Source organism: Acromyrmex echinatior, chromosome 18 (assembly GCF_024713525.1).
Source record: "Acromyrmex echinatior isolate Ae372 chromosome 18, ASM2471352v2, whole genome shotgun sequence".
Classification (NCBI taxonomy): Eukaryota; Metazoa; Arthropoda; class Insecta; order Hymenoptera; family Formicidae; genus Acromyrmex; species Acromyrmex echinatior.
Window position 1 is genome coordinate 7,675,521 of NC_141869.1, and position 24,196 is coordinate 7,699,716.

Here is a 24,196-nt window from a genome sequence, read left to right on the forward strand (position 1 = left end):
TTTTAAGTGGCGGTAAACGAAGATATCATGCCACATAGATACACATATATTGAATATGTGACGCACGCATTGACTTGTTTTTCGCGAGCAGTCGTAAGCAACGACTTTAGCAACAACTCATAAATTAACGCCTCAAAGTTTCGATCATGGAAGCCGATTATCGCGTTAAATCGCATCCTCGAAAGCCGCATGTGCGTGACGTCAACTGGCGCACCCGCGGGCACCGAAATAGCATCCGTTTCTACGTGCGCATGCATCGAGAAGCAATGCTAGATTGCGTAGAAATCGACGTCTGTAAATATCGAATCGACTCGTCAAATCAAAATTGCAGCACAAAATCTCGCTGCATCAAATCCCCTTTAGGCTACGTCTCCACCCTCGATGAACAGATGTTCATCGTTAAATGTAATAAGATATCGAACCAGGAGTCTGCGAGATCAAACTTTCATGCACTTTTATGAACTAAAATTGATTTAGCAATGTTATCAATCAAGAATGAATTAGCCAACAATTTTCATTACAAAGAATTTTATAGAAATATTCATAAAAGCTAATAAGGCAAAGAAAAATAATTTGTAAATAAGTTACCTTTCTCGCCTTTTTACAAAATGTATTTCTCAAATTTATTATCTCAAAAATGTATTATTCCAAAATGTATTATTACAAAATATATTATTACAAACCAAAATGTAAAATATATTCTATTATAATTACATCCGTGATATCAAAATTAATACAAGAATAAAATAAAAGTTAACAAAATAAAAATATAAAAGATAAATGTCTGCACTGGATGCATGTAAATGCATTTATGTAACGTGTAGCCGTTCAAAAAGGCCGCTTTTGCGGCGTGCTATTCTGACATTCTGCATTTCGTTATTCACTGCAAGTATTGAAAACCTATTCATGGTACGTACATTATTATATTATTATTAGATTTTCAGTATTTACAATGAATAACGGAACCCAGCCACAATCTTAGCGTGTATCAAGTGATTTCCTGTTTTGCTAAGACGCTCGCAATGCCGACCGGTCGTGTTCGTCGTCATTTATACGTTGCGCCTTAACGCGAACAGTAGTCATTGTTACTTCGTAAATATGGAATTGTAAAGAGAGTAAAGATTTTCACAGAAATTAACGCACGTTTTGAGTTCTACAAGTATACCCATTATTCCCATAATTGCAAGGCCATAAGGACACGAGTCAACAAGAAAATAGCGTTCCACATAATACAACAGGCACACGCTTTTATTTAACAATAGTAAAGTATAAAATATAAAAAACCAAAACAAAAACGGAACTATTATCCTGCTATGTCTTCATTATAGTTCTGGATAACGCTAAGAGGAATTTTTTTAAATTATCTTTTATTTAATTTCAGCGTAGAGGCGTTTAAAACAATCATAACGCCCCGATTATATCGTTATAATTATAGTTATACATTACAACGCAAAAGTAAAACGTGCATGATTTAAAAACATTACGTATATATGAGAATACAATATTATTTAATTACACATTACACAATATTTTATCATATATATTTATAATAATGAAAATTTTACTGTATTGTACACGGTAAGATATATAGGTAAAATTCATTGAGCAATATTAATATTTCACAAAAGATAAATTTACATTTGCGCTTTAATAGCATTGTCTTTCGATTCGCTACGATCTCGAAAGTCTTAATCTTAATTTAAAAGTTCACTTTAAATTTTGATGCATATTTGCTCAATTACATGTTCGAGTGTAATTTTCGCTAAATCTAATCCTTACTGTAAATCTATCAAACTTGTTTGTTGCACTTTTTTGCATTACTTTTGATATCGGCAATTTATTAATTCGCAAATACTTTTGAAGACGCTCTATGATGCGCTTATGTAGCGGCCGTAACTCGTCTGACACATTTCATTTTTCCGATCGCGAGCATATAGTGACGGAGATGGTATTTTAGATATTATAGATATTCTTGGCGCACGAGCATCGTCGTTTAACCGGATCAAACGAGATAAGTAGCCGGCCATTAGAAGAGATACATAAGAACGGAAGGTACGGAGGTAATTTCCAAGATGCGGCACGTTGTCTCCCGGGAATGTCATGGTATTGTACAATATTGTATAATATATGCATAAGGATAACTTTGACCGTTTCATTATACCGAGACGTTCCTTCTTTGCGCACCGACAGAAATTCCAGAGATTCGCGATGTTTCCCGTTATATTTCAAGCACACGAGAAACATGAAGTCCCGTGTTCAAACATGAGTAACGATTATACGTCTTAGCGCTGGATTTACAGAATAAATTCAACTTTCGAAAGAATTAGAATTTATAGAAGAAATATCTTAAACTTGTAGACAAACACTGTTAAATTCATAATGTCAAAATTATATCCAATTTGAGTTACTCTTATTTTTGTAGGTTGCCATTATTTCTATTATATCGTTAATTTAATTAAAATAATAGAGTTAAGCAGTTTAATTCAAGAATATACATTAATTTGATTAAAATTTAATTTAGTACTTATTAAATGCATACGTTAATATAAACAACATTTATATTGCATTATGTATGCATTTAATAAATAATAAGTTAAATTTTAGTCAAATTTAATATATTTTCTTGAGTTAAATTGTTTAACTCTTTTGAAACTAATCACAAAAATAAATTAAATATATTTTGACATACTTGGAAGGTAAAAATAATAAAATGTCATTTAAGGAATTAAACTATTAGGGATTAAATTAAAAAGACGTTAAAAAGTAAGAAGAAACGCGTATTTATCTATATGTTTTATTCCCTGACGCGCACAATTATGAAAGGATTCATTGGTAACAATTCGCCAAGAAATTTCGCGACTTTAATGGTTATCGTTCTGTATAATATCAATATTACGTGGAGATAAGATTACGAGATGATTAAGAATATTTTGAGAAAGAGATGGCAGTTCGATAATATAGCGAGTGGTCGCTCGATTACATCAATTGTGCAGATCACGAGTCCGCTTTTTCCGGCGAGGTACGAAAAGTGCAAAGTGCTAAAGTCAGCCGTGAACGGCGTAGTTAGCTTTTTTAGCTCCCTCTCGCGTCGATGAGATCATCGCAATTCTTTATTCGCATACGGTTACATGTACCGAGGGTTTTGTAATCACGTACGTGATTCTCATATTCAAACGTGCAAGGCTCCCGTTAGCAACGCAAATTCGCACAGCTCGCGCGGTCAGTATCTTGCCATTGAATAATGCAGCGAACATGCTTTAGCCCTTTAGTTCTCCCACGTGATGTTTATTTGCCTGACGTACGTTGCTCGGTGGGTTCAAGTTTGGAAATCAAGCTTTTCGATTTCAATGTCATTGCATGCAAACATCACGACGACGTATAATTTATAATATCTCAGGAACACTTAACACGTTGTTTGTACAATGAGATTTGTATGTTTTAATGTGTACGTTACAATAAAATTTTCATTATCACGAACATAATGGTAAAATATTGTGTAATACGATCAAATAAGATTATATAGAGTATTATAGAGAGAATTTTTTTCTTAAAATTTATCTAAAAGTCATGATAATTATAGAACAACATGGTATTTCAAAAAATTTTATAACAATGTGATTTATTAATATCTATCACATTAAAATATAAAATATGTTTGTTTAAATTTTATTAAAATTATAAATATAAATTTCAATAATTATAAAATATGTTAAGCAATTTATGTATGATTCTTATTGTTTTAAATATAAATGCCAAATAAGAAGAGAAAGATGAACATATAAAGTATCTTATATAAATATTACAATACTTCATGATATTTTTAATCTGATTTTTATGTTCGATGACGTTCTTTTTACTAAAAATATTTTACTAAAGTCACTTATCTGCGAAGTATGTGTCACTAGACTCGACGGAGTTCTATTTTTTGCAAGTAAATCCATACAGAATATATATAATAAAAAACGTAGCATTATGAGATCTTTTATTGATACTCTATGTTTCTTTAAATACGAATTTTCAGGATAAATTGGATTCTAAGACGAAAATAAATGAGAGATGTGTTTTGACAGTACAATTTTTAGTCTTGTACAAAATTATTTTATATAGTTTATAAAATAACTTTATTTTAGTACGTAGTTTACAAAATGCCTGTGTTTCCAAAATTTCTATCATTGTCGATAATACTCATAAATTGTCTATCTAAAATTGTTTATTATTAAACATAATAAAATTAATAGCTAACTTTGGGATAAAATATAATGAATATTTTTCTTCGTCTTCATGGATAATATGATATGAGAATAGCTTACTGCGCTATTTTTACAACTTTTCCACTTCTTCTTGAATAAATGATGATTGTTTTCATACTTGTTAGGATTTCTAACAAAGGATTTTTAAAGATTAGTTTAAGTTCCATCGCAAGGCAGAATTTAGTCTTATTTAAAAATACACCTTAGATTAGATGTAGATCTGAAAATAATTTTGTTGGATCATCAAATAGACAATCAATAATTATGTAAGACATCATAAGATGCATAAGCTAGTTGTTAGAATGTTAAAATTTTTTCTAGTATTGCTCATGTTTGAGCGTCCCATGATTATTTTGATGATTCAAAATACATAATTATTTTTAGATCTGTATCTCTAGCCTAATTCTTATATATTTTAAACAAATCACTTGTTCCATGTTGAAGAAATAGAAAGAACATTTTTTATATTTATTTTTATTAAATCATCAGGAAAAAGTACTTTCCTTTTTAAAGTGTATGTCCTTCTTGGACCATAGCATTATTCTTCTATCTTCTTTTTTTCTTCTTTTTTGGTCATTTTGGATTGCGTTCTTTCTGGATTCTCCTTTCACACTTTTTAGAGCAGATGTCTCTGCATTTATCGGAACGTATTTTTCTGAAAATTGAAATCGAAACATCGTGTGCAATTATGCATCGTTTTGTTGCATAAAACCTTAGAACATAAATAAAAGAAGAATTGTTTATACCGTCCCCGTATCAAACCTGATGCCAACATAGAGAGTCCCAATTGTTCACATTGCGCATGCGCAGATCATGCGTGTGAGTTGTACGTTGTACAGTTGTTTAATGTTTCTCATACATTGACAACAAACTAGAACGAAGTGGAACGGAGGAATACGGGCTGAATGGCACATGCGCATTACAATCATTTTGGATTCTATAGCTTTCTCTCTCGCACAGATGTTTGCTTCAGTAAAGCTCTAGATATATCAAAGTAGCGCAAAGGTCCTTCATCTTTGACCTAATAACTATATCATATTAAAAAAAATTACTATAACAATACTAAGAGCTTATTGGAGTACAGTCACCAACTCAAAAGTGGTTGGAAATAGCCAATAGAAAAGTTATTAGCATTTCTTCTCAGATAAAAGAATTGCGCTAATTTGGTATCTAGAGCTTCAGGTTCAGCACTCCATTCCTCTTCCATTTATATATGTTCTAAGTATGAGACACCTGCAGTTCGCAAGATCGATTCGAATGCGAAGGATCTCATGGGTATGACGATAGATGCCGACACTCACCAGAGTTTCACGTACTATGGAATTGGAGCCGTGAAGGGAATGGAAGCGCCTGCGTGGCGTTTTCTGTACCGCACCGCACCGCACCGCGCCATAATATTCGAATGCGTTCTGCGTGTATTAGTGGCACACGCACGCGCGCACACACACACACACACACATTTAGCGTCGCGAGGTAGTTCGCCGCCCGCGCTTCTTTTTCTTCCTATCTCTCTCGTAGGGTGAGACCCTTGCATTCCGCTCGCATTCTCTTCAGTGCACGTCGTTGTCGGTGCGTGTACGCGACATACGCGCGTCTATGTGTCCTCTCTCTTTCTTTCTTTCCCTCTCCGGCCTTCCCTCTTTCCCTGTTGTCGATCATTGAGCCAGGATAAGCAAGAGGAGCGCGAGAGCCGGAGCGGAGAGGCAGGCACTAGGCAGACGAGACGTGTTCAGTACGCCCGCGGCCCTCTCTCGACGTGTACGGAGTCGTGTCGTCGGTCGAGTTATCCACGGCGACGCCGACGTCGATCCTTCTCGGGAGGAGCATCGACTGAGAGAAAGAGAGAGAGAGAGAGAGAGAGAGAGAGAAAGAGAGAAATCGATCGTCCAGGTCCATGGATTAGAAGTGTGCGCGTGCGATATCCAGGTAATAACGAGGTGGCGTTCCCCGGTGACAGAATACGCGCCCTTCGACTCGGAGCTGCTCCAATCGTGGCTCCATTTCATACGATCCAGGGATCGAAACGCTCAATCCTTCGATCGCGTTCCAATTGGTCGCAAACGTCGCTCTCGATTCTTTTTCTTCCTTTTGTTTGCCGGTGCGGGGTACGGGATGTCCGGAAAGGTGCGTATACGCCCAGTGAGGGAGAGCTTGTTCCCTCGAGCAGGTTTGAGGCACGACAGAATTTACAGTGCGTAAATTTTATTCCATTGTAAACCGCACGTCTTCTTTCAAGTCGAATCTTTCGAATGTTTAAGTATCCTCTTTTCTAAATTTTCTTCCCTAGATAATGAAGGATCTGATAGGAAATCAGTTTCGAATTCATCTTATTAATTGTTGGTACCGTAATTTTGATATATAATAATTGGACTTTATTTTTTTAGAAGTTTTATATTTTAAAATGTAACATGAAGTTTAATAAAAATTAGATGAAATTCAAAAGAAGTGGCCAGACATTTAAAAACATATGTTAATTCCAAAGACAAAGTCTGCTATTAAGTTTGTACTTTCTTTCACTTTTTTCAATGCTGTCATATATAAGCAGACACGTTCAGCACATCTGGGATCTCCTCTTTTGTCTAATGTGGCAGAATGATTTTGCAAGATCTTAAGCAAAAGGCTTTGAAAAAAACAAAAAACAAAGATTCAGGCAAATGAGAGTGTAAACGCGGTAATTAGAGCGTAATTAATCTTAAAATATGATTTTTAGTGTTTGTTCTTCTTATATATCAAGTTCGTACATTTTAACTCAGTTTGAAGTTTTCATCAGCGACTAAGTATTTACAATTTAATTAGAAAACATCTCTTCCCGGCCATTAAAGGATTGACAGATAGAAAAAGCTTTAAATATAATACGATTGCTTTAGATTTACTGTTATATTTCCGTTACGTAGATGCCATAATTATGGCGGCGTTCTTTGAGAAAACTTCTCTTATTTTTTTAAATACTTTTAATAGTTTACATAATCGTTTTCAATTCACTACAGAATATGCAAAGAATCGCGGTATAAGTTTTTTAAATCTTTTGCTCAAGATGGAGGGTAATTTAATAATAATTGTGAATTAGTTCCAAAAGAAACTTGTGTATAATTTCTCATTATGATTTTTCACGAAGAGGACTGAGTAAAGTTCGAAACATACCGTGAATCTTATGTCAATGTAAATAAACTTATTAGTCACTTAATTGACTCGTTTAAAGATTTTTTTATTTTGATTTAATTTCTTAGCTCCTTTGCATATATTATTAGGTGTTGGAATTAATTCGTAGCGTTTTTTAATGAAAGAATGTTATTTATTTCACATGAGCATTAAAAAATACATTAATGAAAGTACTTCCCATCACTTGTAAAACGCTACGAATTAATTCCAACACCTAATATATAATATATAATATATAAGCGAATATTTATATACTTTTGAAAACTGGAATATTTATATACTTATTTATGTACTTTTGTCAAAAATCTTTTTGGAAAAAATTATATTTGATTATATTTGAATCAATTGACAAATAATTGTTTGTCGCATACAGTGAAAGGCCAATATTAAGGACATAAATTTAGCTCGTTTTACCTTTGAAAAAAAAGATCTGAAAAGGTTCGTTGAACTTTCCACCTCTTCCGATATTACTAGCGTTCGCTATCTGAACTATCTGAAATATGCATTGTCTACAAGATTTATGGATGAAGACAGTTTACATAGTATACACGTATACAATCGCAATTGATGTTTGCAACATCACTTGTTTGCATTAATAAAATCGCGATGTAAGATATTGCAAATCCAAAGTTATGTCATTACTAGAAATCAGTCGTCTAACTTGTCATATTTATCGTATTTGAAATTACTAGGGTTACTTATATTATTCAAGGCTACTAATATTGAAATATATCTATAAGACTATTAATATTAAAATTGAATTCTATCTTAGATCTATTGTATAAGAAATTTATAACTCAGAATGTGTAATTCCAACTTAAATATTTTCTGTGATAAATTGTCTATCAGGTGTTGAAAAGACTACAATTCACAGTAGAATGACTTGTAACTAGTGTACAAGAAAGCTGATGTTATTAAGGACAATTTTCTTCGAGATAATCAAATTTGATTTCGTGATAAGTAGCATTTCACGATAATCGCCCTGTATTCGTCTTCTTGATCAAGTGCCGGCGAAAGGTCGCGTTACCGTCGATCGAATCGCGTCGCCGGCATGTCTGTCCCTAATAGCGGACTCCCATCGATCTGGCGGGAAGATAGCGAAAGGGACAGGCAACCGATGTTATCCATAGGGGTGAACGAGGATGGAAAGTACCGGCGGCGAGTAAGCAGTGGCCCTCGAACTCATAGGTCGCTCGTAGGCTGAAATAAAATTCGAGAAAAGTATGTGACTTAAATATTATGATTGTGATTGAAATAAGCAATAGGTTATCACGTCTCGTAATTTCTTTCCGGGCATCCTAAACGTTGTATCTCTCTTTAATTGTAACGGAATTAGTGTTAAGATTTTGTCACGAAACCGCCATCCGCAGGATCGACAATAGTTACCGTGTCAACAATAGAAAACGGCGAGAGATCGATACGAGAACGCGCTACAAGTATCCAATAGCCTTCTTCGCGCTTCGACGGTATCAGTGTCGTGACTGTCGATGAAAAGACACACGGAAAAAGACAAAGAAGATTTCTTCCCGTCACTATAGTAATAGACTATCTTGCTACACTGCAGCCATTCTCTTTCCCATTCTTCCGGAAACGTCATGCCCCACGCGCGCAATGAAAAAATAGACTTATCTTTAACTGAAAAACTGACCTTTCTTCTTTTTTAATAACTCAATCTTTAGGACTTTCTAATGAAATCCCTCGTTCGTGTGTCGACACGATCGTCTTTAAAGTGCTTTGCATTCGGCATTAATAAATGCGGCGATTTGATTTTCATCTTTTCGTTTCTCAAAGACATAGTAGTGATTTTAGGCCATTTATCTTATGTATATCTGTCTTGTATTTTGAATATGTAAAAATATTGCGAAAAAATGTTTTTTGCTATCTGTAGTAGTTTCTTAAAGAATAACCAATGAAATTAAGAGAATTCCAAAGTTTAAATTCAATAGGATTTACACACATACGATTTAAAATATATCATCGACACATCACTACTGTTATTAATATCGCACGCATACGTATACACAAATTTTCTAAATCATTAATCTTTTATATTAGATATCTAACGATAAGCTAGTCAATTTAACTTGTGATATTACTGCGGTAATTTAATAAAGTTTGCGTTTCAAAACCGAAAAATCATTTCGGCGCACAGTTAAAAGATACATAACATACATAATATAAATTCACATAGAATTATACAAGCACTTAAAATTCAGCTAGACCGTTAAAGACGTTTATTCTTATTATATGATTGTATTCTCATATGTCCGGTCAGATGAGATTTAATATCTAACAATAAGCCTAATTCTAAGAATTCAACATTGTTTTCAAAATTTATACGCATAAAGTGTAAAATTTGTATATAAAATATCATTTACTTTAATTGTAAAAAAGAATTTTTAAATCTATAAGAACAGTTAGAAGAACTTACATGAATATTATTTATATTACTTAGTTAAATTAGAAAAATAAAATAACTTAGTTACCTGAAAAGACAGTTTATATTATACATGCAAACAATTTCGCTTAGAATTTTACGTGGATTTGTCATGATATGTTTATGAATTCTGTAGCACATTGGATTCTCTTTTATCGATTTTTTGCTATGGTTTTTATTAAAAATTTTCACATTTTACATAAGTGTATGCGCCTATATTTAGAGCAGCAGCGTGTCATTTTGCAACCTTGGCGAGCAGCTTGACATTTATTAATTTCAAGTGTCGCGAAAAAATATACTTCCTCGAAGAGCAAATATATGATATAATTAGCAACAAAAATACCTATACATGTACAAATTCTTATGGAGGATCATATTATATCAATTTTTGCTGTATGATTTCTTGAATTAGTGTCCCATCAATTAAAATTAAAATCTATATTCCAATTCTGTAATTTTCAATGACAGTTTGATATTACTGCCGTTGCACAGCTTTTTTACTGTATGTATAATACCTATGCAACAATAGTGTATAACAATATTGATACTGTCATTAAGAATCAGGTATCTGCTTAAATCTCATTAACGACATTTATATGTATATTGATAATAAGAAAAAAAATTGCTGTTTCAAAAAAAATATGAATTGATATAACTGCAAATGTAACGATCATGAGTTATCAAGCAAATATTTGTTAATTTAAATTATTTTGTTAAATATAACAAGATTTTAAATTACAAGATTTTGTTAATCTAAATGTAAATACTTGAACTAAATAATAACTACAAACTAAATTTAGTAAAATTAACAACTTTTTGTCAGTGTACCAATTCCTTAAAATGATCAAGCGAATGAATTACTATAAAAATGAAAAAAGTGATATAATTATGTTATTTTATACGGATGATAATTATGTCCTTTATATTGATAAAAATAAAACTAAATATTCATCAGTACTGATGAAAATAAAACTAGATATTTCATCAATATAAAAAACATAATATTGAAAAGTGGAAAAAATTCAGAATTCTCTACACGTATCGTATTAATCTAAACAAAATAGAAACAATCAATAATGTCCGCTCGATTCTTCTAATACTGAAAATGTTAATTAAAAGAATATTCAGTCAGCGCTGTGAAATTTTAAGTTTATATCTTTGTTTTATGATTCGACTTTTAATACGCGTGATATCCAGTTTTGAATATAGTCTTCGAATTTTCCTGATCATTACAAAAACTGATAGGCGAATTATCATCCAGATCGCGATGTATCATCCAGAATAGCGCCGGGAAAAATAACGTATTGTATAAAATCTGATCGTGAGTGTGGCGTCGGATGATTAGGATGATGTCACGAGTTGTCAAGGCTTGAATCATTCTTGCAAGGTATTTAACTACCCGATGACATCAGACACGGGTGCTGTCAGGCATCAGTGCGTAAATAACAATAGCATGTGTCTGTGTATAGATTATGCAAACTATTTTTACAAATAAATAATACTTATGCAATGGCTTACTTTATTTCAACGTAAAGCGAGAATTTAATTCTCAAGAATCTTCAGTTACGCAAAGTGTGCTTCAAGTTCTTCCGAAAAATAATAAAAATTCTTTTTAAAAAAGGTAAAAAATTCATTTCCTGAGAGATATAACGTAAGAAACAATCGTTATCGCGACACGCAAGATCGATTCTACGGTCGGTGACCGTAGTCGAGATCCGATTCCGAGCGTTGTCCAGCTCGCATTTTCGTCTCAACTCCATTGCTTGATCCCCGTCGACTCGTTTTGGTCGATTACGCAACCGACAGGATATTGCACAAGATCATGACTCCCTCAATACGTGTTTCGACGAGGCTTCGGCGCAAACGATCGTTTATACCTTTTTCGGAGGATTGGCAATTCTCATTCGTGAGTGAATTACTTTCGTGACCTATATTAAGGCAAGCTCTCTTCTGAATACCAAAGGATATACGAGTCCATGCTTTATTTGATAAATATAAGGATACATCCGACTAAAATGCAATTGAAGATATTTTTACGTAACAGGAACGGATAAAATGTCGTTTAATTTCTCGGTTATTCAATTAATAACGTCCAAACACTCATAGAGATGCTCTGAACATAAGTGCTTGGCATTGCACATTCGACGTGCCTCGACATAAATTGCAATATCACAAGTATGCATCCATCAAAGCGAATAAATTCGAGCCTCGAGTAGTGAGGAGAAGTGAATAAAGGTTAACCCACTAAAGCATCCAGTAGTTTATGCGTGCGGGCGAAAGTGCCATGGTGGCCTATTTATCGTGAAAAATAAATACTGGTTTAATTCTATTCGTAGTTGAACGCAATTTTTATCGGCGAATGACTCATCATATTGCGCTCGAAATACTCGTGTCGGAATTTTATCGTGCAAATGACGAGCGATAGTACAGACGACGAGCTACCGCTCGCGATACGAATTTGCGTACGATACAAATTCATCGGTAAAATATTATTGTTTTTATTAGAAGAATTAAAATTGTTACTACATGTACAACGATATCACGTCAACAGATTTAATTTATAATATTTTAGCAAAGTAGAGAAAAGTTGCTGAATGGTATCATTTTAATATTTTTTATTATATTTTCCATTTCGTATTGATTTGTGCACAAATGAAGATTAGAAATTGTAGCTTTATGTTTTAGACATCTATTATTACATGTTTAACTTTTAAAATTAATTTGTTATAATCTAGAATACGCTATAAAAGTACTGTACGATGGTTGTGAGACACTCTGTATATTGTGTGTGTGCGTGTGCGTGTATATTTTATAACAAAATAAAAAATATTAAAAAATCTAAGTAAAAATAGGGAACCAAACAGGAAACTCTTCTCCAATGATCTTGATCTTGATACATATTATTAAGGTTACGTGATAATATGTGTCAAGGTCAAAATCATTGGAATGAGGTTCCTTTTTGGTATATTTATCAAAATCTACTTACCTCAATTTTAAAATACGGATATCAGTCAGGATCTGAAAGACCACAATTTTATATTAATACACTACACACAATTAAAATTTACATTTTATTATACAGGTTCTGAGTAACCTCCGACAAGTTTTATTAGTCGATCGTTATTCGCTAAAAAATTATTAATAAAATAATTTTTATTAAAGCAACGTAATTAACAAAAAATATATATTTCACTATAAAATATATATTTTACATATACTCTTATATAATTTACGTAATGCTGTTCTTTTATGCCAAAACGAATAAGGAGATATTTCACGCGAAGCGAGATCCACTTCATCTTCCCTCTCCCTACTTACGGGAAAGTCATTCGCCTCTGAGGATATTCTAGAAAGTCGAACGCCTCTAAACAGGGAGAAAAGGGGGTGGACCTCGCGTGAAAAGTTGAACGTCCCTTGGCGAAGGGGAGGTGTGGGGGACCTCGCTTTCATGAAAAGTCAGATCCCTCTCTAAATATACTGTATCTATATATATCTATATGTATATATGTATAGCAAATTATTAGCGAATTCGATTGGACGCATTCAGTGCACATTGGTATACATTAAAGCCATCGTACAGGTTGACATAAAAATGTGTGTTTAATATATTATAGTGTGTTTATTATATTATTAGGAAAAATGTGTATTTTATAATTCGAAATATTTACATTTCACTTTTACACTAAAATAAAATCATTACATACAACGATTTTAATATGGATTTAATGTGTACTAGTGCTCAATCGAATTCGCTACGGTCTTTAATATTAATAAAAGTTAGTCAAATTTACATATATTAAAATATGTTATAATGTTTATAAACATTATATTCTTCTTATTAATTCATTTTATATATACACACATACATATCCATACATTACCTATAATTTAAATTCTTACAAAATCATTTAGAAAGAACCAAACTGTTATATCTACAAAATTTATTTTAAATTTATTTTAAATTATAAAAAGAGACTTCTGAAAGACTCCTTAATTAATCTTTTAATATAGTTTAATGGAAATTGAAAAACTGAGAAAATTTGTTTAACACTCAATATGTTAATTACCTTCTAGCCAATCGGATTAGACGCTTTGTACGTGAGAATCATACGTATGCGTGCATAAGAGACGTTTTCAAGGGAGGTTGCTGCACGCTCCTGGGGGGTAGGACACGCGAGGAGGCGTGGCGATAAAAGCGGAAGTTAAATCGTTAAATTTCGCTTAGTTTTTTTCCATGAGTTTCACGAGGCTGGCCTCGTGGAAAAATTTATTATTCGAGACCTGCCGATATTCCAAATGCAAAGATTATTTTTTAACATCTTTACAGTGTAGTAATTATTGAAAATACTATTTTGTTTAAAGTATCTGTATTTAGATATTAATATAAGAAAATATAAGATAATAATAAAGAGAAAATATAAGATAATGTAAGAAAAATAAAAAAAAACACATTTTACTAATAACGCCCGATTATAAATTTGTATAACACATATCTCTCTTTCATCTTTATACTAAAACATATGCTTCTTTTAATTTCAGCGAAGGTAGAGAAAAAGTACGTGTCTCGTTGTTAGGTCCACAACCATCACCGGCGACGCCAGGTGTTCTCTTGCTGGAGCCGATCACGCATTCGACAGGACTCCCGATCAACATGGCCAACAATCCTACGGAACTTCTGACCACGCACACTGAGCACACCACGCCTGCCTACCACACGCAAATCAGGTAAGACAAAATCTAGTCTTACAAATAAAATCTTAATCAACCGTCAGAGATTATGAGATAAATTAGAACATCGCCAAATATTGAAGAAAATCAATTAAGAATCATTTTTGAAAGGAAACGCGCCCCACGCGATCTAATGAGCTTCTGATTCTTTCTTCATGAACGCAAAATTTACGAAATTATTGGAAAATAAATTAAGCATCAGAACAGGGAGGGGAAGAGACGTTTGAAAATCATTGAAGATGGCAAACATCATCTCCAGAAAGGATATCTTAATTCTTCGTCTCGTTGCGATGAATTTTTTGATGATTTTTATCGTTTTTCGAGGCATTATTTTGTCGTGAATAAAAAAAAATCTTAAAATTATTAGACAATAAAGGAGTAAAAAGAAGAGCAAAAATTATCAGAGATGAGAGACACTGTCTCCAGAATAATTAGCCTCCCATGCACGATTCGCGACCCTTGATGATCTTAATGGGCCGGAAGTGACGTTCTTTTTTCTCTCGGCTCCATCGCGCCCCTCTATGTCTCTATCGACGTACTACCGCACTACCGAACTGTTTACGATGATTCTCCGTGGTTACTGCCTGTTCGTGGTACAGTGTAACTATTACGCATTAAAACTGTCTCTACCGCTGTCGACATTACGATATGCCGTCTGGCCCGCACACGTTACAAGTAAATTCCCAACGATTTTCTTTTGTTAAAAGAGAGATAATATATGAGTTAAACAATAGGTAAAGATGTTGAGCACCTATATTTAATAGGTGTTCATACTATATTAAATATAAATTCTAATTAATTATGTATATATTTAATTATATTTGTATGTAACACATACATATATACAATACTGATATACATATAATTTTGATCCAAAGTTTTCAAATTTCCTTACAAACTTTGTATAAAATCTTCAGAGTAATTCAGAATCACGTAATATCAATGTCTTTTTCGAAATAATTCGGATCTTGTGATAAAAATTATATTTATTTCAAAACTTCGTTATCCTATGTGGATGTTATTTCTTGCGTTTATTCTTTGCAGTATTATCTTAGCGAATCCTCATTTGGTTCTTATGTAATTCCTTGAAATAGACGCTGAAATGAAAGAGGAAGAAGCGTCAAGAGAATCAGTCGAATTACAATACTATTCTGTTGTCGATTTAAACTTTTTTCCTACGCAACTCTAAGACCGCTATTTCATACAATTATTATTACAAATTTCATTTGTACGTTTTTGTCGTATGACAAATTTTTTAAGCCTGTTGATTAGCTATAGGATAGAGAATCCTCTCACACGTGTTGTTGTACAATAAAAACGCACAAATAAAATAGCACCTAATCTCTTGACACTCGATTGCACGGTTCTACAGCGCATTATGCTTATAAAAAATTAGCAAATAAAGAACATTACATTTTTTACCTGTAGCGAATTTGATTTGCGATGATGGAAGATTCAGGTTAATGGGATTATAAACATTATTACTCAGTAGAATGTTACGTAAAATCGTGCATATGTCGTACGAAGTCTCTAATTGCTAATGCAAGCGAACATACGTCGTGTTTGCGACGAAATCTATCTGCATGGAATCATCGTATGTAAAATTCCTCAACGAATTTGTAATTTGTATAATTATAGATTTGTTAAGGAATTTGTGTATTCATATAATTCACAATACTGCAATCATATAAAAATTGATTTAAATTAAAATTTACGTTTGCATAATTTACTCGTATATATATATTCCAGCGAATACTTTTGTATTTATAGAAATTAATGAAGAAGGTTAGCTTTATACAAAATTTCTCGTTGAATATCTAAAAATTTTAAGGAATTTAATAGAATTTTTACTTCTTTTCTTTATGTGAAAGAGACATGATTAATCGATATTCATATAAGCTATTCATATGGCTGTTCATATAAGTTTTATTGGACATTTTCAATATTATGATTTCAATAATGCAACGAGTTTAGGTATCGAAACTTTAAAAGTCGAGGAAATATAAAGAAAAATTTGGATCGGAAAAGCCCTGGTTTTGAATTTTCATCGAGAAATCTGTAGACGAGAAGAATACACAAATCTATACCTTCGGCACCTGTACATCCAGGATGCACCCTTCCACTCACCCTATCCATCAGCGTTACTATTACCCAATCGCGTTCTCACGTATACATCGCAGTTTCTTCATCCATTCATACACACGCCTTATATCACGGTGCATATAATCGGGTCCGAGCTCAAGTTAGTTCTCCACCGCCGCCATCGCCTCCACTATCACCTCCACCATCACCTCCACCATCACCTCCACCACCACTACCGTCAGAGTACCACCAGTACCACCACCATCTCAATGCACTAGCCTCGCCAAATCGCTGATACCAACGCAGCAGCGCCCGGTACCGGCACTCCGTTCCTGATGCGCGCGAGTACCAAAGAGAAGGGAGCAAGAAAGAAGGTGAGGGGCGCGAGAACGGAGGATGGCAGAGATCGATATAGCGTGGGTGGATGTGCAGAGGTGCGGTGAGGCCGCTGCCGCCAGTCGTGCTGTCGGCTGCATCGACGGACATTCGTGCGCGCTCTCTTTTTCTCTCTCTCTCTCTGTCTCTCTCCGTCTTTGTAGTACCCGCTTCTCGTCGGTCAGTCTCTTTTCCTCTTCCACTCTGTAGCTATCTCCCTCGTTCTCTTCTGCCTTTTTCTCGAGCTCCCTTTCTAGCCCTTCGTGTCATCCCGCATGTCATCGAATGCAGCCGAGCAACGTCGATCCTCAGGATCGCATCCCCGATGATACAGTGATAACGCGATCACAACAGTGTGATAAAGCCGATGATATGGCACAGTGAACAGTGCGGTGATTCCGTATAGATCTCTATTGATTGGGATTAATCCGATCGGGCTCGACGAGTGAGTCAGAAGGATAAATCAAGATCCATAGATCTCTCGATCGTTTGATTTTTGAAATCTCTGTTCTTCCTCTCTTTCTCTCTTCCCCCCCCCCTTCTCTCTCTCTCTCTCTCTTTATTCAACACGTGCGTGGGCGAGGATGCGTGTCACGCGCGATTTTTCTCGGGGTTGCGCTGGGAAAATTTATTGTAACTTGTTGTAATCCCTTAATGGCCATGCGATCAGACCGCAATCTGTGACGCAAAACGCGCGACGCGACCTCGCAAATAACGAATGCAGTGCTCTAGTGAAACCAGTGTTTTTCTTCTATTGCGTACTATTTTACATACTCCCCACGGAGTATGAAAATACAATCTTTAATCGCTGCAAGGTCCTTGTTGAATAAGTGGAAATCGTAGGATGCCGATTGCGAAACGCGACGAAGGACTTCGGGCATAATGCTCATGAGTTAGAATTTTTCACCTCTGTTTTTTTTTTTTATATTTTATTTCTTAGTGATAATTTAACCGCAAATTTATCTCTTATCTTCACAAAAAACTGATACGTAATTTTGTGTTTATCTATACATACAATGCTTAATTCTTGCAAATCGTCTTATATTGGTAAAGAGGCCGAAAAATATATACGAAGAAAAACTCGCGCGTACGAATCGGCTCTCCTCCCTCTCCGATAGAAAGAAAAATAATAAATCGTTTGCAATTATTGACTTTTCCGCATGCCATCTTGCTTTCATCTGAATATTTCTAGCGGCCTATACTTACTACGCGTCATTTTCTCCGTTTTAGCTATGTTATATAAATTTTCTTATTTTCTTTATATAATTTCGCAGCAACTACTCCAATATTCAATCATTCCAACTGTAACGTATAATGTATCTTATTCGTGGGGTTAAAGGTCAATGCTCGACTCGTTTTTTAAATTGGCTTTGAAATAAAAAAGCTGCAACTTTTACGAACATACTCTCTACTTCATATCGTAGAAGCTGTGAGACTCGCGAAATTTGGAGTAATCCAAATGCGTCCAAGTCGAAGTGGAGCGTGCCAAAGATTGTGGCCGGAGGACTTTGTCTTCGGAAACCGTGACCTGCCTTAGAAAAGTTTAGAACCTTACGGGATACTCTTCGTCACGATCACCTAATTACCTAATTAACCGAAACGTATTGAACAGTTGCCAAAGCGAATCTTGTTGATCTTGAATTATTAATCTAATGGCATCTAATCTATATTAATTTTGTTCATCGTAAAATCACTGTGTATTAACATATCATGGTAATCTTTTCCGTGAAGAATTAATGAATCTTAAGAATTTATAAAAAATTATAAATTATTATTCATATTAATTTGAAGAAATTATTTTTGATTCGTTACGATAATGAATTTTATTTTACGAGTCAGCTTTTGAAGTCTTCTACAATTATGTTCAGAGTAACCTTTGGGCACGTAGTTTTATTGCATTTGCTTTCGAGCAACCGTCTCACGTTCATAAAGACTAAAAGCATATTTACGAGGGCGTGTCGCACGTAAAACGATGCAACGAGACTTATCTCGAAGAAGTGAGTAGGTTGGGACAATGGCGGCGATCGTGGCGTAAATTTTTCAACGGGTCTTCTTTCTCTCGTCGCATGTGTGAGAAAAATACGCCGTCTACCATAAACTGGATAATAATAACTCATCCTCATAAATGCGCGCTTCAAGCAGTGCTTGTCAATAATAAATAGATTAATGAATAGATCAGAATGTACCTGTTAATATTCTTGTAAGCAATTGAGCTTTTTTGATTACATATAGTACAACTTATGTTTAAATTTAATCAAATTGCTTTATCATTACTGACGAACCATCATTTTTGATTACTTAACAAGATCTTTTCAAACTGAATTTTAATTATATTGTTGAAATGTTTGAAAGTTCCAAAATTAATCGGAATGGATTGACACGGTGCGGCGTGTAGTCGAGCAGTTGAACCTCATGACATGATTTTTGCCCTCGACCTCCTCATCTGAATGACGCTCGCTCTCTATCTCGTTGATCTTCATTAAACTTCTTCACGAGAAATTTAGTCGTGCAGGTCCTCGCATTATCGTCAATTACCAATTACGCGTCGATAAATGCAAATAAACGTTTGCTAAATGGATTATATTGCTGCTATAATGATCGCGAGCTATGACAGTAGTAGCGTTGAATATTTTATCTACAAAGAATTGAATTTTTTATCACAGAGAACGATGGAATTTTATCCGTTTGTACAGTTTTATAAGATGTGAACATAATTCTTAAACGAGTATATTTTGAAGATTTTAAATTAAACAATTTAGAGAATTTTCTGCAATAAAAATTCGATATTTTGTGTTTTTTTAATTTTCAAAACTAAAAATATCTTAACGAATCTTAATTTGTACGTTTATTAATTTAAAATTTATAGAGACAGCATCTCTATTGGTATCATTTTCTCCTTTATAGAACGTCCATTAATTGTTTTGAATTAAGTAAAGTAAAGTCGTGATCTCTACAATTCAATGGTTTCAGGTAGTAAAGGTAGTTTCGAACGCAATAAACTTATCATCGCGATAAACATAGCCATCTCAGATATCTTGTAATTGAAGGCTAATTGAATACTGTATCCATTCCTCTCTTCTCTCTCTCTCTCTCTCTCTCTCTCTCTCTCTCTCTCTCTCTCTCTCTCTCTCTCACTCCCTCACTCTATCTATAGGTACCGTAGATAGCGTAGAGAGCCTGCAGGCCTATTCTTAACGCAAGTTTTGTTATCGTTATAATAGCGCTGCGCATTACAGAATAGACCTGCTGGCTAGTCCAGGTACATGAAGTCGATCACGCAGTCGCACAACAGCTTGATGAATCTGTGACAACACGCGGTGCAACGCATGCATATATTCCCATGCTACGTGACCTTATAACCAGTGGCTCGTATACAGTACAGATCACGAAACTAGGTCGGGTCCATAATGTGTGCTCTCCCTTGTCTTTTGTCAACAATTCTCTTTTCCTTGAGATTTCCTGTATAGTTCAAAATTTCGACTATAAATAAGATATTACATTTATTTTAATTTTAGTCATAAATCTAGATTCTATTCTACATAATTGAAAAATTTATGTTTTGCTTAACACATTTCATATATCCCAAACAATCTACCCAAACCTTTGTATTAATTTAACACGAATATGTTAGAAAGTGACACAAATATTATGTAAAAAATTAACATAAAAAATGTCACACTTCGGAAACAAATTGTGGAGACATATTTCATCAGTGAAATTAACATTTACAATATGTTAAATTAATGAATTTTATTTATTTATATCTCAGAATGTATATTTTAAAACTTACATTCTTATTATTCGTTTTCTCACTCATAAATTGTATTATTTTAATACGCAGAAATATTGAATATTAATTTCTTATAACAAAATATTCAAATAATTACATTATGTTAAAAATTCAACATAAAAATTTTAAGAACCGTAATTTCACATAACTACGGTCCTGTATCATGTAAAAAAAATCATATAATTTCATTTTAAAAAAGTGGAGATGACCTTTATCTTTTGGCACTTCCATCTAGAAAACGTAACCAAAATACGTTTCCTTTGAACCGGATCACTTTTATCTGAAACTTTTTTTCAATCTTACATATGTCCCATTTTCGAGATATTTTAATGCATCAATTAAAATGAAACACCCAGTATATCTATGCGAGATCAGCCGTGACCCATATTTTTACCCCAGTCATATAACCCCCATAATCGTTGGGGTGATTGCGCGAAGGGAAAAGCAGCATTATGTGCTCTGTAAGAGCTAGGGTACACGTCATTAAACGATAAGCAAGGCAGGCAGACAGCTAAGCAGGGCGAATCCGTGCCGGTCGTTACTTGAGAGTCTAAAAATGTCAAATGGCTCGATATAATATATCGCGAAAAGTTGCCCGGTAATTGTTTTAGCTATGAGAAAATCGCGAGTGACAAAGTGCAACATTGTTCTCCGCTTTCAATCCACCTTTGACCCTTTAATCCTTCGAGATGGTACATCTCGCACTAACTTTTTCACAAGTTATATTCAGACGGCTGATAGTCTATCCGTTGACGACTAGGGACACATAGAGATGTCATGAGTCAAGAAAAGGTCGATATTTCGCTGGGTGATAGGAGCAGGAAAGTTTATATGTACATGAGAAAGTTCATAATGATGAAAACGCATATTCTAAGAGAGAATTTTTTTACGTGAAAATATTAATCAATATATGTGTGATTTCGATTTAATATATTATTCGTATTTGAAAAATGGAAGTTAATTAGGATAGGAAAACAATGAAGATTTACACACACATATATATATATACATGTATATCTTATTATATTTATTTTCTCTCGTTAGCTTTTTGATGCTGTCTGCAGTACTTCATATAATATTTATAATAAAATAAACTATTTTAAATTATTTCCTTTGAAATTGTAAATATTACAATTTTATCATTCATTTTCTATTATATTTTTAATCCACTTTCTAAGTGATATCTCTCTATAAATTGACGTAGATATCCATGTTAAATATTTATAGTGATGCTAATATAATAGTTTCCACTTTATATCAATTAAATACCCAGTTATGCTTGTAATCGTTCAAAATGTATGTTCATGTATAGTTACTACTCGTGAGAACTTGGGAAAAGTATTTCAATGATGAATTCAATGAGTAATGAAGATAAGTGGAGTGTCCCTGCATATGAAAGGCGCGCATGCGTTAATTGGTTGACAGAGTTCCATTTACAAAGAAGAAGTCTCTGTGCGTGTTACGCATCGCCGGAAATGAATGAATCTTAAATGAGTTACGGACAATCCCTCCAAAGACTCTTGAAGAAAAACGCTCGCATTCTGTGTTCGTATCTTATCACTCCGAATGCACCGTTTCAAACTCCATTTTTCTTCGTAGCTTTGTAATAAAAAATAGATCGTAACCGATCTTTGTCTTTGTCCAAATGTAACGCTGTTTGTTGCAAATTCTTATTTAGATTACTTCGAAATTTATCTTGATTTCTGTAATTTGTGATTCGCGTGCCATTTCGTCAAGGAGTCATTGAAGTCGTACGACATACGTAAACAGTGCCAAATCGATACTGCTCGTGTTCCGCTAGGCAACTAGTTGCACAACCAAGTCACAATCCTGGAACATTCGTGTTTTTACTCTCTTTCTTTTCTAACATAAAGTCTTTCATTTAATATTGACTGCAGTCAATCGTTCGATCGTCTTCTTCGATTATTATTTTTATCCTCTGTACTTATTATAAAAGAAAATTTTTTTTATTTTCGTTTATTCAATATCGAATATTATTTTGTCGAATATTTTTCGTTTATTCAATGTTGAATATTATGTTTATTCTACAATGTGTTTTAATTTTTGATACATTTCTTATGAGAAACGAAGAAAGAACTCCTTAAATATACCAAAAGCGCGAGTAGAATGCGATCTACTTCAAGCTGCTGACTCAACGTGTAAATTTCCGGGCTATTTTTAAGTCGCTGTGCGCATCCTCGAAAATACCGTGACAAGCGAACAAATTAGGAGTTTTTGCAATATCGTGTATCCAGATACACACGCTAAAGTTACATTATTTAGTGGAAAGTCGAACTGCGCATACGCACGATCCTCCAAGAATGATTTCTGCTATCGAATGCATGTGCGGAACACGCATGATATCCTCTACTAGACGCGACGGCCATGATGCCGAAGAGAAGAGAAAATGGGTCACAGACTTTCCTGAAATAGGTCGCTTCTTGATACAAGTCAGCCGGGGCTTTCACATGACGGAAGCAAATCCCGGCTTATCCGCGTTACGAGCTTGCAAGGTCCGTTTGACGATTGAGCTTCTGTCATATAAAAATGAGAACCTCGGAAAACGCCTCAAATAAAATAATGTCAGCTGCTTAGAAACAAAAAAATTTGATATTAAAATGATATTAAAAATTATATAACATAATAATAATTATAAATATCGTGATATGAATTGTGATTTTTTTTTACTTCTACATAATTAATTATGTTATTTGAGATGTTTTCATGATTTTCATTTTTATATTATAAAAACTCAATCATCAAAGAATTTTGTAAGCTTCTAATGCAGACATGATTCATTAACAACGCGAGTATAGAAGTAAAAAAATCGTGATTTAAGATAAGACCGCCCAAGAATACACATTTTTTTCTTTTATGCTGTATAACTTGTAAAAGAATCCGAATTTGAGCATTAAAACGCTTAAATTATTTCTTATAGTAGTAAAGTTATCGAAATTGCGCACTGGCTTTTAAATCGCACTACTTCGCTTAAAAATTCAATTATTGTACTTACATACTTTCTTACGGATTATTTAAGAACTATATGGTATCGCAACGCTGCGTTACACTCATGTCATGAAGCATAATAGAAATCATAAGTGTTATTTACGTAAATGGAAAAATCGTAATAGTGTTATTTTTCAATGTATTTTATTACAGAATTACAGAAAATATAAGTTAGCCTAAGTCTTGATCATCTGTCGTGATTAGAATATTATTAAAATTTAATGAAATTTAATTATTATTAAACATGGTAAAATTTTTAACATAAAATATGACAAAAATTTCTCTCGTGTATTTACAAATATACATAGTGAATCACAGAAAGGTTACAACATTTTTTTTTAATGGGTTTCAGAATGAGATCTACTCACT

The 24,196-nt window shown here is 33.7% G+C and overlaps 1 protein-coding gene and 1 long non-coding RNA gene across 19 annotated transcripts in view; one reads left to right on the forward strand and one right to left on the reverse strand.

The window, feature by feature from the left end:
• The window catches only part of LOC105144769 (uncharacterized), an 80,821-nt gene that overhangs the window by 38,827 nt on the left and 17,798 nt on the right, over positions 1-24,196 (forward strand). For all 10 annotated transcript variants that reach the window (XM_011053899.2, XM_087415799.1, XM_087415800.1 and 7 more), the window contains one exon: positions 14,386-14,571. In XM_011053899.2, the coding sequence (XP_011052201.1) occupies positions 14,386-14,571 (186 nt within the window). The remainder of the gene's footprint in view (positions 1-14,385; positions 14,572-24,196) is intronic.
• LOC147906791 (uncharacterized) lies at positions 1,230-17,030 on the reverse strand. 9 transcript variants are annotated; one of them, XR_015548225.1, is made up of 4 exons: positions 16,662-17,030; positions 12,833-12,864; positions 5,552-8,609; positions 1,230-4,905 (listed from the first exon to the last, which is right to left on the reverse strand). It is a non-coding gene; the product is annotated as an uncharacterized LOC147906791 (long non-coding RNA). The 9 variants fall into 9 exon arrangements; XR_015548226.1 differs by lacking the exon at positions 16,662-17,030 and adding an exon at positions 13,914-14,379; XR_015548223.1 differs by having other exon boundaries at positions 5,552-12,864; positions 16,702-17,030.